The sequence below is a fragment of the Culicoides brevitarsis genome, chromosome 3 (assembly GCF_036172545.1).
Source record: "Culicoides brevitarsis isolate CSIRO-B50_1 chromosome 3, AGI_CSIRO_Cbre_v1, whole genome shotgun sequence".
NCBI lineage: Eukaryota > Metazoa > Arthropoda > Insecta > Diptera > Ceratopogonidae > Culicoides > Culicoides brevitarsis.
In genome coordinates, this window is record NC_087087.1 from 31,842,913 (window position 1) to 31,858,384 (window position 15,472).

The window sequence follows — 15,472 nt, forward strand, 5'->3', positions numbered from 1 at the left end:
GAAAATTTTGTGTTTGACGTAAATATTTGTATTTGACAAAATTAATTAATAAAGGCTGCAAAAACTTATGTATTAAACTTAAGCTTACAAGACTTATATTAAAATTTAAGTTAAAAGAATATTTTGACTTAATTAACTTTTGACTGAAGCTTAAGTTTAAGAAAAAGTTAAAATTAGTCAAAAGTAAAAAAATTTTTTTTTAAATTTTTTACCAAATTTTGGAAAAAATATCACTTTTTTGAAAATTTAAAACAAAAAAATTTCAAATTACCTAATATGACTTAAGTCCACAAATATTTTTTTTAAGAGAAAATATTCAATTGATTCACTCATAAAATAAATTCAAATCCGAACTCACCAAAAATATAACCTCAAATTTAAAATTAAAAACAAAAATTAAAATTAAATTAAATTTTAAAATTTTAAATTTATTTTGGAAAATTTTAAAAAAAATTTAATTAAGGACTAAAAAATTGATTTTTATTCAAAAAATAAATTGAAATCCGTGAAGAGCCCCTATTTAAGTTATGTTAGTATTAGTGACTGATCGTTCACATTGAGAGATAATGTCGTATGTGTATTAACTTCTGTACTATTTATCACACATTTGAGCGATTTGAAATTTTTTACTTCACATTGGGCATCGATCAAAGTTTTTTTTTTATTCCATCCAAGTTATTTTTCCAATCTTCCAGTTAATTTTTTAAAGTTTTAAATTTTTTTCTTGAATTTTTTTGTAATTTTATGGCATTTTTTGCTTATAAATTAACAACAACAGCAAATTGTGTCCCAAATACAACAAATAATCATCAAGAGCAAAACGACTCCAACCCCAATTACGATCCATCTGTTCTCGTTGATCCAATTTAAGACTCCTCCTGTGTTCGTTGCGTCATCAATAGCATCTCTGCGTGATCTCTTTAAAATTTCAGCTTGAGAATTTTCCTTAAAATCCATGATTTTTTCATTTTTTTCGAATTTTTCCTCTACTTGTGCTACATTTTTGTTCGATTTTTCTTCTCTACAGTGACAAATAACTGCAAAAATTACTAAAACCCATAAAATTTGCAACTTCATTTTACGTTCCGATTGTTTTAACGTCTCAAAAATGACTGAATTTCTTAGAATTTTTCTTTTTTTATGACTTATTTCCTACAAATGACTCATTTTTTGATAATTTTTCTCATTTCAGCGAACAAAGTTACGAGAAACAGTTTCTCAAGGACTTTATCGATGTCGTTCCTGAGTCAGCAGGCGCTCGATTAGCGGCATGGCTTCAACCCGAATCGCGTTTGGACCCGAACAAGTGTCTTTTGAAGATTTCTCAGGAGCCGCTGCGTAACGGATGGCCCACACAGCTTATTATTGAGACGAGAGATCAATATGGCGAACAAGTTTACGTCCCCGAGATAAAAATTGAGATTCGCACGGTATTCGGAAACGACGTGAATCCGCATGACGCACGAAAAGTCCCGCAATTATCGTATGGAGACCTCTATTCGAGCGATATTTTCCTGCCGACGAAGAAAAAGTATCGCACAACGGTGAAAGATAAGGAAAAAAGTTACTTGAAAGCGATTACCGCGATGAAATGTTACTCAGATTATTCCTTTGAAGAGCTCCGTCTTTTTTCGTTTCTCGAGAAAAAGAACTCGGAAGTGATTCGGGCGACAGATTGTGGCGATTTGCGGTACAGCGGGTCATGGACTCCGAGTGCGACGGGAAATTATTGTCTTTCGCTCATCATTGACGACATCGTGGCCGAAGAAGTTTACAAAGTTGAGGTCATAGATTGCGGCGCGCCGCCTCCATTGCAGAAAACAACACTTAAAAAGGTGCAACCGCAAAATCGTTTGAGGAAATTTATGGCGAAAAACTCGGCTGGATTGAGAATTCGCTTGCATCCGACTTTGCAATCCGAACAAGTGGGCGTTTTGAAGGTAAATGGCATCATTTCGTTCACCGACGAGCTCGAAAATGACGATGGATTGTGGTTGCGACTGACAACGGAGTCGATTCGGGAACATTGCTCGCCGAATTGGTTCCCGAGTGAAGCATGGTGCTTGCAATATAACCAACATTTGGACAAAACTTTACTTTTTCCCATCATTGAAGCTGATCCGTTGAACATTTTTGAGACGAGTAACAATGAGTAAGTCTAAAAATTCAATAAAAATTTATTTTTTATTGATTTTTTTCATTTTTTTCAATAGAAGTCAATTCGTTGAAGCTCTTGGTGCTGAACCAGATCTCCAATTAGGTCCCATAGTGTCAGCGAAAAGTCAAAGCACGTATAATGATGCAAAAGATTCCGTCGTTACAGAAGAAAAACTTGTCCCGGTTGAATTTAAGGATCAAGGAGGCGACGTCAAACATTGGCAAACGCATCAAAAGAAGGGAAGTCAATCGAATATTAGTGCGACAATCGCTGGAGTCGTCGGGGAGGGTGCCATTAAGTTACAAGCCTTGCAAAAATGGTTCAAAGGGGATCGAAATGGCGAAGGACCTGAAGATATGCGACAGGAATATCGTCGGAGTGAATCTGATGCCGGAATTGAGACGGGAATGCAATTCGTGAGGAGTGAAAGATCGCATTGTGAGTTAAAAATTTTAATTTTTTTTACGGGATTTTCAATTTTTTCTATATATTTTCAATGAAAAAAAAATTAATTTTAATCAAATTTTCTATAAATTTTAATCCAATTTTCCATAAACTTTAATTTTTTAATTATTCAATTAAAATTATTTTAAAATAATTTTTTTTTTAATTTTAAAATTACCTAAAATTTTTATTTTTTTTTTTTTAAATTAAAATTTTTATTTTTTTTTTAATGAAAAAAATTAAATTTTAATGAAATTTTTAATAATTTTCTATTTTTTAGCACTTTTTGATGAATTCAAAGACGACACATCGACAAATACCAAATCCTCAGCTAAAACAACTCTCGATAAACAAGCTGAGGACTTTGCTCGAGCGTTTCTCAAGGTCACCGCTGACTTAAAAGACGAAGTTATCGAAGATGTCGCTCATACCAAAGACAGCAGCACGAAAATTTTGAAACGAGCTCTTTCGCCATCGATTGCTGAGACCCTCAGAACAGTTTTTGCTGCCTTTTTGTGGCACGAAGGGTTGATTCATGATGCCATGGCATGTGCTTCATTCCTGAAATTCCATCCAAATATCTCCAAAGACTTTTCCGTGTTGGAAAATATCGCGGAAACGGAAGTTTTGACGAAAGAGGAGAAGGCGAAGCAACGTCATTCGTTGGAAATTTCAAGTGCGGAGGCTTATTTGAACATGAGACCGGCAACGTTGGAAGCTCTGACGAAAAGTGGGAATTGTTGCGTGCATAATCGGAAGCGGAGGAGTGTAAGAACGACGGTGAGTTAAAAAAATTAAAAATTTTATAAAAAAATAAATAATTTACCTAATAAAAAATTAAAAAATTCTTAAAAAAATAAAAATTTTCATAAAAAATTAAAAACAAAATTTAAAAAAAAAATTAAAAAAAAAAAATTAAAAAAATATTTAAAAAAAAAAAAATAGAAAAATTAAAAATTAAAAAAATTAAAAAAATTAAAAAAATTTCATTAAAAATTTTAAAAAAAAATTAAAAAAAAAAAAATTTTTTAAAAAATAAAAAATTTTAAAATTTAAAAAAAAAATTATAAAAAATTTCATAAAAAATTAAAAAATTTCGTAAAAAAATTAAAAAAAATAATAAAAAATTTTTTTTTGAAAAATTAAAAAATTTCATAAAAAATTAAATTTTTCTTCATAGATCGACGAAACTGGAAACGGTTTACGAGAAAAACTCACAAGAGAAATACTTCCGCCAGCGTTAAAAGGCTTGGTTTATATGTGGGATCAGCTTTGCTGCAATTTCATTCAACTTGCAGAGACAAGTACGACTGACGGCAAAGAAAAAGTCAAAATGAAAGGGTCTTCAGAGGAAAAACGAACCGAAAATCGCACGTATCAAAGGAACAAAAAAGGTAAAAAATTAAAATTTTCAAAAAATTCAATTTTTTAACCCAAATTTCAACATTTTTCATCAGACGACGGCTCATGGTGCGAATTATGTGACATTTTCCTGCCAATTCCCGTAACGTATCACATGCGAATCGTTCATCCAGGCTGCGGAAAGTCCTCTAACGGCAAAGGTTACAACTCCATTGGCAGTTATTGCGAAGGTTGGGCCGGAAATTGCGGCGAAGGAGGTCAAGGAGCGTCAAGTTGGTATCTCATGTGTGATAATTGTCGCGAAAAATACTCCTTAAACGGGAAGAAAAACTTGGATTTCAATCACATGTCAAGCAATTCGCTGCAATTAAGCTACAACAGCACCTTGATTCGCTCCGAGCTGTTCCAAATCATGAAAGAAAACTCACTTTTCCTGCTGGAACTGAACACAAGCAACAAAAACTTCCCCAATCGTGTAAAATCGTCAAGAACGAGCGGCGGTATGTTCACTATTAAGGAAAGAAGTTACCATCAACATGATCTAACGGGAGCTGACGACTATTTGGATTACATTTCCGACGCGAGTTTCGACAATGTCTCCGTAAAAGCAGCAAAAATGGCTGTTACAGCAACGTTTGATTCAATTTGGTGCCCTCCGGATACACTTTCTTGCCTCGAAACGCTCGGCGGGAAGTTCGGACAGGATTTGCCATACAACTTTTTCGATGCCCTGGGCGATGTTGACTATGAAAGAGGCGCTTTTAACGACGGCGGTGATCAATTTGAGCAAAATTTGCACTCGAACATGCCTCAGCAACAAATTGGGACAACAAGTAAATTCCATCGAAGCTTCTCCGTGGAACAAGGATGGCTCAGTCAAACCCAAACTTTCCAAAATTTGTGCCGCAAACCAGGAGATGATGAAATTGCGCCATCGGGCGTCGTTATGAGACGCAAGAAAACTTGCACTTGCGGCAAAAATGCTTGCGATTCGGTACTTTTGCGACATCCGTCGGTTCATTTGAAGAGATTAGTGCCGGAAAATGTCTTACTTTCCAATGGGGGAAGTGCTTCCGTGAAATTAATCGAAAATTCGCGCCATATTGACGACAGCGTGAACGAAGATGATCTCTTGGCAGCGAATTCCTTGCTTCTTCGACCCTCAATGTTGTTCATACTCGAAGTACACGACCTGAAAAAACTCAAATGTTTGATGAAGAAAAAAGTTCAAAAGTCAATCGGTTCAATTTACAGTCTCCAGGCCCTGAATTGGATAATTCGATCGGTAACGCAGACAATTTCCTTGCACGACTTGATGTGGTGGTTCGTAACAGCTCTTAAATCGTCAAATGTTTCGCACGAAGGCAATAATTCCGGAAGTGACGAAGAACAAGCACTTGAACATCCCGTAAGTAGCAACCAAATCGGCGGCAACATCAGCGACGTTCAATCCCAAAGTCTCCATAACCTTCTTTCCACGATCGCGGAATTAACTTTGATGCTCCCATCGGGCTCTGCTTTGCAAAAAATCTCCATTCAATGTTTTGGGTTGAAATTCAAACCCAGCGATCATCAATTCCTCCATCGATGTCATGTATTCGCCAATATTTCAAAGATTTTATCAAAATCCGAGGAGCAAAATGAAGAAAATTCAATGGCTTCTGTCAATTTTCTCGCCGCTTCGAACCTTCAGCATCAACAAAACGACAGTCAATCCGTTACTTTGGCAAATTTACACGACATAACCGACGTTTTTGAGATAACCGTGTCATCTCGTCCCGCCATGGTGAACTCTCTCATCGATAATTCCACGGAAACCTTTTGGGAAAGCGACGAAGAAGACCGAAATAAGCCAAAATTGATCGAAGCATCTCAAATTAAGTCGAATTATGTGTGCAAAACGGTAGCTGTCTTCATCGACAACAGTCGCGATATATCAACACGAGTCTCGAGCATCTTCGCATATGGCGGGCAATCGTTACGCGAGATGAATTTCATCACAACTATCGATGTTGACACTGTAGAATGTGCTTGGATCCCCATCCGCATCGACGATGACTCTCTCACGCATTTCCGGATCGAGTTTCGAGGCAATGAAAATACTTTGCGAGTGCGTCAAATCAAGTTGTTGGGGTATGACATCAAAAATAACCGAAATCCGAGTGATCCTAAGGCCACAAATAGCAGTTACATACAACAACAGAACTGCGAAGTGGAAACTTTACGAGTTTTTCGCATGTTAACTAATCAGGTATTTGGAAAATTGATCGTTAAATCGCCTGGAAATGGAAATTTACTTGCAACGCCGCGTTCGAGGGAGTTAAGTACTGTGATTTCGCCCTCAGCGGAGTCTTTGGACCTCAGAGAACATATGGTTGGTATCTTATTCAGTCGTAGCAAGCTGACGCATCTTCAACGACAGATCATCGTTCACATTGTACACGCGATTCAGAAGGAAACTCAACGGATTCGTGAGGAATGGGAAGCTAAAGTGATTTTGGAAGCAGCAACCGAGTCGCCGGAACGTGAAAAAACGGATTCAACTGAAGGAGACAATTATATCTTTGAATTATTGAGTATGGTACTCGCTTTAAGCGGCAGTGGCGTCGGAAAATCTTACCTTTCGCATCAACATGGCTTGTTACGTGACCTTTTAACACTCCTTCATACCGGCAGCGATCGCATCCAACGTCAAGTAACAGCGCTCTTCAGAAGAATTTTATCTGAAATCACTCCCGAAGGCTTCGGTTTGATCCTGGGCATCACAAAAGTCCCGCAAATGGACTACGGTATCATCAACGAGAACGCCGAAGACTTTGACATGCACAAACTCGGGATAATTGACATTTTCCTCGCAGTAATTGCAAAATCGCTTCAAATCCAGTTAAAAACTCACACGAAAATACATTCGAAGACGAAAATTATTACCACGGTCAAACTTTGTCATTATCAATTGTTGGATGGCACGGAATATCGCAGCAAACATTCCGTCGATACGAATTCGAAGAGCAAAGATACGTTGACGAGCGATACGGAAGTCTTGAATCCGAGAATGGTAGCGACGATGTATTCGGATTTGTATCAGAGCAGCTCGTCGTGTCAAGAAAGCTTTCCGGATCATTATGCAGATCAAGTGGATGACAAGAGTAGAGATGATTTGGCGCAAATTGAGCTGAAACGGATTGAAGAAGTGAATAATTTTACAAATCGTTGGTTTATGAAAGGAACAATTGCGAATAAGCAGGCTGAGAATATGATTAATTTCTTCAAGGATATGATAAATGTAAGTTTTATAAGCTAAAAGAGATATTTTAGTAACGTTTTTAACACGTTTTGAAGAAAAAAAAATTAAAATGTGCATTGGGTCAAAATTTTTTAAATATGCATTGGGCGATAAATGTAAAATGTGATTTGGGAAATTTTTTGACCCAAATAAATTTTAAGATTTTTATTCGAATTTAAATTGAATTTTTACCCAATATATATATTTTTATCTGAATTTAAGATTTTCAGCCCAATGTAAATTTTGAATTTTTGTCCCAATGCAAATTTTAGGTTTTTGAATTAATTTTGGAATATTTTTGTCTTATAATACATATTATTTCTTTAATCCAAAGAGTATTTAAGAATTTAAACCTAATGAAAACTTTAAATTTTTACCCTAATGTATATTTTAGATATTTAGCCCAATGCATATTTTGCAAAATTTTTGACTAATTTTTTTAATTCTTTACTAATAAATGTATATTTCAAATTTTCACTTTCTTGCGAAATCTATGAAATGTAGCCCAATGTACAAAAATTTTCGACCCAATGTTCATTTAAGACTTTTGACCCAATGCAAATTTTAGATTTTTGATTCACATTTTATATTTTAAATTTTAAATAAATTTTATATTTTTATATTTTAAATATGTTTTAAATTTCTGACTTATTTCGAACTTTTATTATTTTTGACCCAATGTATATTTAACATTTTAAACCCAATGAACATTTTTTTTTTAATTTTCGTCCCAATGCATATTTTAAAATGTTTTGCAGAATTTTTAAAAATTTTCGTCTTATTGCAGATATTTATTTGAGCCAATGTGCATTTCAGAATATAAACCCAATGAAAATTTTGAATTTTGCTCAATACGAATTTGACCCAATGCATATTTTGCAAAATTTTTGAATATTTTTTTTAATTCTTCACTAAATTTATATTTAAAATTTTCACCTTCTTGCTTGGATTTACCAATGTGCTTTCAAAATTCTCGAATTAAGACTTTAAAGACTTTTGACCTAATGCATATTTTAAATTTTTACCTTAATATACATACATTTATAAGACCCAATGAGCATTTTAGATTTTGGACCCAAACTACATTTTGGATTTTCATCCCATATTTTGAGTTTTTTTTGAGACCCAATTAAAATTTTGTAATTTTGACCCAATACGCATTTAAATTTTTAGACCCAATGAACATTTTAGATTTTTGACCCAATGCACATTTTTCAATTTTTGACGTTAAAATTTGTTAATTTTTCTCCTTAAAAAAATTTCATAAATTTTTCTTCTTAAAATTTCAGGGCAAATTCGGCGAACGTTGGAGTTTGGTATCTAAAGCAGCGATTGCTGAATGTATCATCAACCTTACTCGCCTCGACGAAAACTGTCGTATACCGGAAAATTGTGTCAAAACACCCACAATTTGGTTAGCTCTTGCAAGTTTATGTGTCTTGGACAAGGATCACGTGAAACGTCTCTCTTCAAGTCAATGGTCCAAAACACTCGAAACTCGTCCCATGTGTACGAATCACGATGACGGAATGACTCCTGCGATAATTGAATGCGGCAATTGTGGTTCTTTGTGTGGGGATTGCGATCGATTTTTGCATTTAGTAAGAGAGTTTTCATAATTTTTTAAGAAAAAATTTTTAATTTTATTTTTTTTAGAATCGTCGCACTCGAAGTCATTACCGAACTTTGTGCAAAGAAGAAGAGGAAGCAATTTCCGTTGAGCTTCACGAGCATTGTGGACGTACAAAACTCTTCTGGCTACTCGCTTTAGCTGATAGCAAGACTCTGAAAGGCATGGTTGAGTTCCGCGATGGTCACAGCAACATTCTCGGAGGAACAACTGACACTGTTGGTCGTTGTCGTTTCTGCGGCACTACAGGAAACACGGGATTACTTGCGGTTGGCAACGTTTGTGCCGAGCAACAATGTCAGGAATACGCCGCAGAAGCTTGTAACAAAATTCTCGCTTGCGGGCATTTTTGCAACGGAATCGCCAACGAAGAAAAATGTCTTTGCTTGCATTCAAAATGTCAGAGAAACGCGACGGCGAAACCAAACGAACCAAAACTCACGCAAGATGGCGACGACATGTGCATGATTTGTTTCACGGAAGCGCTGAGTGCTCAACCATCGATCCAATTGCAGTGCGGACACGTTTTTCATTATCGGTGCTGCAAACAAGTCCTCGTAAAACGCTGGCATGGCGCTCGGATTACTTTCGGATTCGCTCAATGCGGAATTTGTAAGAGCGATATCGCACATGAGTCACTAAATGACATCCTCGAGCCAATTATGTCGCTGAAAAATGATGTCAAGCGAAAAGCTTTGATGCGATTGCATTACGAGGGCATCAAAGACACAAGTTCGAAAGATATGGCGCAGTTTGCGATGGACAAATACGCTTATTACATGTGTAGTCAGTGCGATAAGGCATATTATGGCGGCGAAGTGCGATGCGATCAAGAAATGGGCGAGAAATATGACCCCAAAGAACTCGTTTGTGGAGGTTGTTCGGATGTTTCTCGTGCGCAAATTTGCCCGAAACACGGCACGGACTATTTGGAGTACAAATGTCGGTATTGCTGTAGTGTCGCAATTTTCTTCTGCTTTGGAACGACCCATTTTTGTGATGGTAAGTCCCTTTTTGCCTCATTTTTTAACAAAATTTCATAAATTTTCATTTTAGTTTGTCACGATGACTTCCAAAAACTCACAAACATCCCGAAAAACAAACTTCCTCAATGCCCCGTTGGTCCAAAAGCTAAAAAATTGCAGGGAGAAGAGTGTCCTTTGCACGTTGTTCATCCGCCAACTGGAGAGGAATTCGCTCTTGGATGCGGCATTTGTCGAAATGCTCAGAATTTTTAATTTATAAAGCAATATTTATGCACTGGATAGTAAATTTTTAGAATTGTACGCTTTGATATGCACTAAAAAAAATAAAAAAAAAATTAGAAAAAAAATTTTTTAGAAGACTTCACTTTAAAAATTTTTAAAAAAGCTTCGTTCTGACTTTTTTTATCACTTTTTTTTGTTTTTTTTTATTTTAATTTTTTTACATGCTATAGGTACTCTCACTAAAATGATTTTTTGCCGACATTATTGGTTGCTGTTAGGGGTGGCGATGCAGAATTTTCTTTCCTTGTTGATCTTTCGACCTAAAATTAAGATTTTCATTGAAATTTCACCAATTTGCGTAAAAAATTTGAATTTTCTTACGAGTTTTTTAATGTAAGTAATTTGTCGTTCTCTTGAGCCGGGTTTGCCAATGACGTTATCTACCGTATAAGGAGGCGTAATGAAAACATCCTGATTTATGACTATATTAGGACCTTCCCATGTTACCTAAAAATGAATTTTTGCATGAAAATTTTTGATTTTTGTCGAAAATTTGAGGGAAAATTACTTGATCCACAAGTTTTGTAATGGCCAAATAGAGTTGTTGACCTTCGGGACTGACTCCAGCAGTCAATGCTGACACTAATCGCTTTTTTTCCTCGACTTTGTTGCGAACTCGGGTACTCAACTACGAAAAATTATTAAATTTTGAATTTTTTTTCAAAGAAAAATTCGAAAAATTGAAGTTACCCGTTGCAGATTCAGAGACGGCGGCATATCAGGCGGTAATTGTGCTTCAACTTGAACATGAACGTTCGAACAGAAATCCAGATTCACAAAATAGACATCCTTGAGCTTTGAGTCTTCTGTCGTGTCGCACTCTGAACGGATAATTTTTGTTAAGGAAATGTGCTAAATTTGAGAAAAATCTTAAAAATCAAAAGAAAAAGTTGCAAGAACAAGACACGATAAGACAGACATAACATTTTATCAATCGCCATGCTCTTGCACGACGACGACGACGACACGCATCACACACACACAGCCACACGACTCCATAGATGCACGAGAAATTTTCTCCATCCGTCGTTTTTTCGCGGATTTATTTGAAAAAGGATACTCAAAATCAACATTTTTGTCTGTTGATCGAACGCCATGACCTCGCCTGCAACGAAAAGTGCCCGAAACACGGGAAAAATTAGTGTTGCATCAGACACGGCACGCAAAAAAAAAGTTTTGCTGCGCTGCCGAGAAAATTATGACTTACCGACAATCTCCTGGTTGAAACATGTCGTGCACGCGACTATGCTTCCAATGCTAAAACACTCGGTTACAGCAGCCATCACGGTTCGCAGCTAGATTCGCGGGTTCTTCGGTAGTTTTCTCTCGTGAAATGGAAAATAAATACGGAATCGACGAGTTCCCTTCGCGAAACAGTAAACTGTCGCCTGTATTTTGTCGTCAGTAGGGGGACTTAATGTTTTCTGATTTGTTTGGGGAGATTGGCGACAATTTTTTTGTTCAAGTTGAATGGAAAGCTTGAGAGTTTGATACACAATTTTAGGGTTGCCAGATTTATTTTATTCAAATATTGAAGAATTTTTTTTTTCAAAATTAAAGAAAATTAATATTTTGAATGTCCTTAAATTAATATTTTAATAAAATTTTTCAAAAAATTATTGAAATTAAACAGAATTTTTTTTTTATTTTTAAATTTTTTTTTTAAAAAAAATAAAAAAATTATTTAAAAAAAAAAATAATATTTTTTTCGAACATTGAGAAGGTAGAAAGTTTTCAGTAAAAAATTTAAAATGTTAACTAGATTGAAGATTTCGAATATATGAAAATTTTCCTTTAATTAATGACCTACTATAAGCGAAATTTAATGAAAATTGAATAAAATGTGCATTGGGTCAATATTTTAAAATATGCTTTGTGACTTAAGAATTGATCATATATGAAAGAATTTTTTAAATTTTATTCTTTACAATACTTTCTTTGATATAAATTCAACTATTAAGTCCCAAAGCAAATTTCAAAATTTTGACCCAATGCACATTTTACCCAATTTTCATTGAAATTCGCTTATTTTTGAGCTTATAGCAAGTTAAAATTATTAAAATTTTTTTTTAAAGTTTTTCAAAGCCAAAAATAACTTTAAAATAAATAAAAAGCTGGCAACCCTACATTAAAATTGTAAATAAATACTTCCATACCATTTTTATCAACTTAATAAAAACAGTGCAATCTAGTTTTATTTTAAAAATATAAGTTGACATTAAATAAAATTTACAAAAATGCATAAAGAATGGTATCCACAAAAATATCTGACAAATGATGACAGTGAAAACTATGCAATAATGATTCTTAATCGACCTATAAGTCTCTCATTTTTTACAAAGCTCTGGAATGATGGTGAGATATTCACTTAAAAGGCAGAACAAACAAGAATATTTATTTGTAAAATTATTAATACTTCAGCAACAATCAGATTCTGTGTTGATGGCGGCTTGGATCAGTTTCTTTCATACAAAAAAAGTTGCACACATTTATTAAAAAATCCTTACATAATTACCGGAGATTTTGACTCTTGTTCTTCTGAATCCATGGAATTCGCTAAACTCAAAAAATGCAAAATAATTCAAACTCCGGATCAAAATGAAACCGATTTCACAAAAGCCTTACGTACATTAGAAACAGAGATACAAAATACCAAGACAAACTTCATTCTTGTAATTTGTGAGACATCCGGAAGGTTAGATCAAATTATGGCCAATGTAAACACTTTATTCAAAGCAATGAATTTTATGAAGACTGAAATTGTTCTGTTGTCATCAAACTCTTTGTCGTTTCTTTTGGCGCCCGGATTTCATACCATTCACATTCCGCAATTTATTGTAAAAGCTCAATATTGGTGTGCACTTGTTCCTTTCAAAAGATCTGTGGTGAGAACAAAAGGCTTGAAATGGAATTTAACAGACACTGTAATGGAATTCGGAGGAATGGTTAGCACTTCAAATACATATGAAAAAGACACAAAAACTGTCGAAGTCACAACTGATAGTGCCCTACTTTGGATAATGGGTTTAAGTAATTAAATATATTGTTTTGTTTATTAGACATTTGTATGAATTTCAATTTTTCATAGAACTCCTAAAAATTATTTTCTGAGGTAGGATTGTTTATTCATATTGCGTATAAGAACCAAATGTTCTCAAATTCAAGTTAACTGAAAAGCTTTCAAATTTGAGACTCGATCTTAGGGTTGCCAGATTTCTCAGTAAATATTTTAATTTATTTTTAATTTAACATTCAACTTTTATCGACTTAAAATTAAATTTTTCAAACAGTCTTTACTGATTTCTTCACAATTTTTTTTATATAAAATTATTCAGGCTGTGAAATCCATATGATTTTTGGTGTTAAAAATTTATCAGAGGGGCTCTAATTTATCATTTTTAATCACTTTTTAACTCAAAACTGCCAAAAAATTGAAACTGAAAAAAAAATTTTCCTTTGACATAGTTTTGTTTTGAAAACTAAATCAAGAGCAAAAAAACTGTGTCAAAAACTGTGTCAAAGCTAATTTTGTCAAATTTTGCTCCGAATGGATAAAAATTTGTCAGAGGGCTCTAATTTATCATTTTTAATCATTTTTTAACTCAAAACTGCCAAAAAATTGAAACTGAAAAAAAAATTTTCCTTTGACATAGTTTTGTTTTGAAAACTAAATCAAGAGCAAAAAAACTGTGTCAAAAACTGTGTCAAAGCCAATTTTGTCAAATTTTGCTCCGAATGGATAAAAATTTGTCAGAGGGCTCTAATTTATCATTTTTAATCATTTTTTAACTCAAAACTGCCAAAAAATTGAAACTGAAAAAAAAATTTCCTTTGACATAGTTTTGTTTTGAAAACTAAATCAAGAGCAAAAAAAACTGTGTCAAAGCCAATTTTGTCAAATTTTGCTCCAAATGGATAAAAATTTGTCAGAGGGCTCTAATTTATCATTTTTAATCATTTTTTAACTCAAAACTGCCAAAAAATTGAAACTGAAAAAATTTTTTTCCTTTGACATAGTTTTGTTTTGAAAACTAAATCAAGAGCAAAAAAACTGTGTCAAAAACTGTGTCAAAGCCAATTTTGTCAAATTTTGCTCCGAATGGATAAAAATTTGTCAGAGGGCTCTAATTTATCATTTTTAATCATTTTTTAACTCAAAACTGCCAAAAAATTGAAACTGAAAAAAAAATTTCCTTTGACATAGTTTTGTTTTGAAAACTAAATCAAGAGCAAAAAAAACTGTGTCAAAAACTGTGTCAAAGCCAATTTTGTCAAATTTTGCTCCGAATGGATAAAAATTTGTCAGAGGGCTCTAATTTATCATTTTTAATCATTTTTTAACTCAAAACTGCCAAAAAATTGAAACTGAAAAAAAAATTTCCTTTGACATAGTTTTGTTTTGAAAACTAAATCAAGAGCAAAAAAAACTGTGTCAAAAACTGTGTCAAAGCCAATTTTGTCAAATTTTGCTCCAAATGGATAAAAATTTGTCAGAGGGCTCTAATTTATCATTTTTAATCATTTTTTAACTCAAAACTGCCAAAAAATTGAAACTGAAAAAAAAATTTCCTTTGACATAGTTTTGTTTTAAAAACTAAATCAAGAGCAAAAAAACTGTGTCAAAAACTGTGTCAAAGCCAATTTTGTCAAATTTTGCTCCAAATGGATAAAAATTTGTCAGAGGGCTTTAATTTATCATTTTTAATCATTTTTTAACTCAAAACTGCCAAAAAATTGAAACTGAAAAAAAATTTTTCCTTTGACATAGTTTTGTTTTGAAAACTAAATCAAGAGCAAAAAAACTGTGTCAAAAACTGTGTCAAAGCCAATTTTGTCAAATTTTACTCCAAATGGATAAAAATTTGTTAGAGGACTCTAATTTATCATTTTTAATCATTTTTTAACTCAAAACTGCCAAAAAATTGAAACTTAAAAAAATATTTCCTTTGACATAGTTTTTTTTTTCAAAACTAAATCAAGAGAAAAACTAAATCAAAAACTGTGTCAAAAACTGTGTCAAAGCCATTTTGAAAACTTTTTTAGATTAGATTAAATATTTTCTAGAAAAAATTTTTCAAAATAGTAAGGAAAAATTAAGTCAAAACGCTAAATTATTAAAAATACCATAGAAAATAACACAAAATTGAACAATTTTATTACTTTTCCATAATAAATAGTACTAAAGACGAAAATATATATAAAATTTCTATCCCCCATGGATTTTTTTTCAAGCATGTAACGCGAAACAGAAAACGGTTTTGGAATACCCTTATTATACTCAATTAAATAAATTGAATTATTTTAAATTTAAGCTCAAAATAAAATTT

General features: G+C 33.5%; 3 protein-coding genes across 3 annotated transcripts; 2 read left to right on the top strand and 1 right to left on the bottom strand.

Moving 5' to 3' along the window:
* The first annotated feature begins 566 nt into the window (after positions 1-566).
* Positions 567-10,119, top strand: LOC134835515 (E3 ubiquitin-protein ligase highwire). The gene is made up of 9 exons (XM_063850393.1): positions 567-571; positions 1,193-2,152; positions 2,214-2,596; positions 2,883-3,382; positions 3,783-3,996; positions 4,060-7,247; positions 8,537-8,848; positions 8,904-9,879; positions 9,934-10,119. The coding sequence occupies exons 1-9, from the start codon at positions 567-569 to the stop codon at positions 10,113-10,115; spliced, it is 6,720 nt and encodes a 2,239-aa protein (XP_063706463.1). The 3' UTR covers positions 10,116-10,119.
* A 153-nt stretch (positions 10,120-10,272) lies between these two features.
* Positions 10,273-11,543, bottom strand: LOC134834803 (LSM12 homolog A-like). The gene is made up of 6 exons (XM_063849585.1): positions 11,353-11,543; positions 11,206-11,250; positions 10,836-10,966; positions 10,654-10,773; positions 10,467-10,592; positions 10,273-10,405 (listed from the first exon to the last, which is right to left on the bottom strand). Exons 1-6 carry the CDS (start codon positions 11,426-11,428, stop codon positions 10,325-10,327), a joined length of 579 nt encoding a protein of 192 aa, XP_063705655.1. The 5' UTR covers positions 11,429-11,543; the 3' UTR covers positions 10,273-10,324.
* A 764-nt stretch (positions 11,544-12,307) lies between these two features.
* Positions 12,308-13,198, top strand: LOC134834844 (thiamin pyrophosphokinase 1). Its single transcript, XM_063849636.1, has 2 exons — positions 12,308-12,500; positions 12,567-13,198. The coding sequence occupies exons 1-2, from the start codon at positions 12,383-12,385 to the stop codon at positions 13,181-13,183; spliced, it is 735 nt and encodes a 244-aa protein (XP_063705706.1). The 5' UTR covers positions 12,308-12,382; the 3' UTR covers positions 13,184-13,198.
* The last annotated feature ends 2,274 nt before the right edge of the window (positions 13,199-15,472 follow it).

What these genes read in the sequence shown, in the direction of transcription:
- LOC134835515 (XM_063850393.1), top strand. An exon ending in GTATCAAAGGAACAAAAAAG is followed by an intron (nt 3,997 to 4,059) that starts GTAAAAAATTAA and finishes ATTTTTCATCAG; the next exon opens with ACGACGGCTCATGGTGCGAA. An exon ending in AACGACCCATTTTTGTGATG is followed by an intron (nt 9,880 to 9,933) that starts GTAAGTCCCTTT and finishes TTTTCATTTTAG; the next exon opens with TTTGTCACGATGACTTCCAA.
- LOC134834803 (XM_063849585.1), bottom strand. Translation starts at nt 11,428, where the DNA reads ATGGCTGCTGTAACCGAGTGTTTTAGCATTGGAAGCATAGTCGCGTGC. An exon ending in CGTCTCTGAATCTGCAACGG is followed by an intron (nt 10,774 to 10,835) that starts GTAACTTCAATT and finishes AATTTTTCGTAG; the next exon opens with TTGAGTACCCGAGTTCGCAA. An exon ending in TTACAAAACTTGTGGATCAA is followed by an intron (nt 10,593 to 10,653) that starts GTAATTTTCCCT and finishes ATTCATTTTTAG; the next exon opens with GTAACATGGGAAGGTCCTAA.
- LOC134834844 (XM_063849636.1), top strand. Translation starts at nt 12,383, where the DNA reads ATGCATAAAGAATGGTATCCACAAAAATATCTGACAAATGATGACAGT. An exon ending in TACAAAGCTCTGGAATGATG is followed by an intron (nt 12,501 to 12,566) that starts GTGAGATATTCA and finishes TTAATACTTCAG; the next exon opens with CAACAATCAGATTCTGTGTT.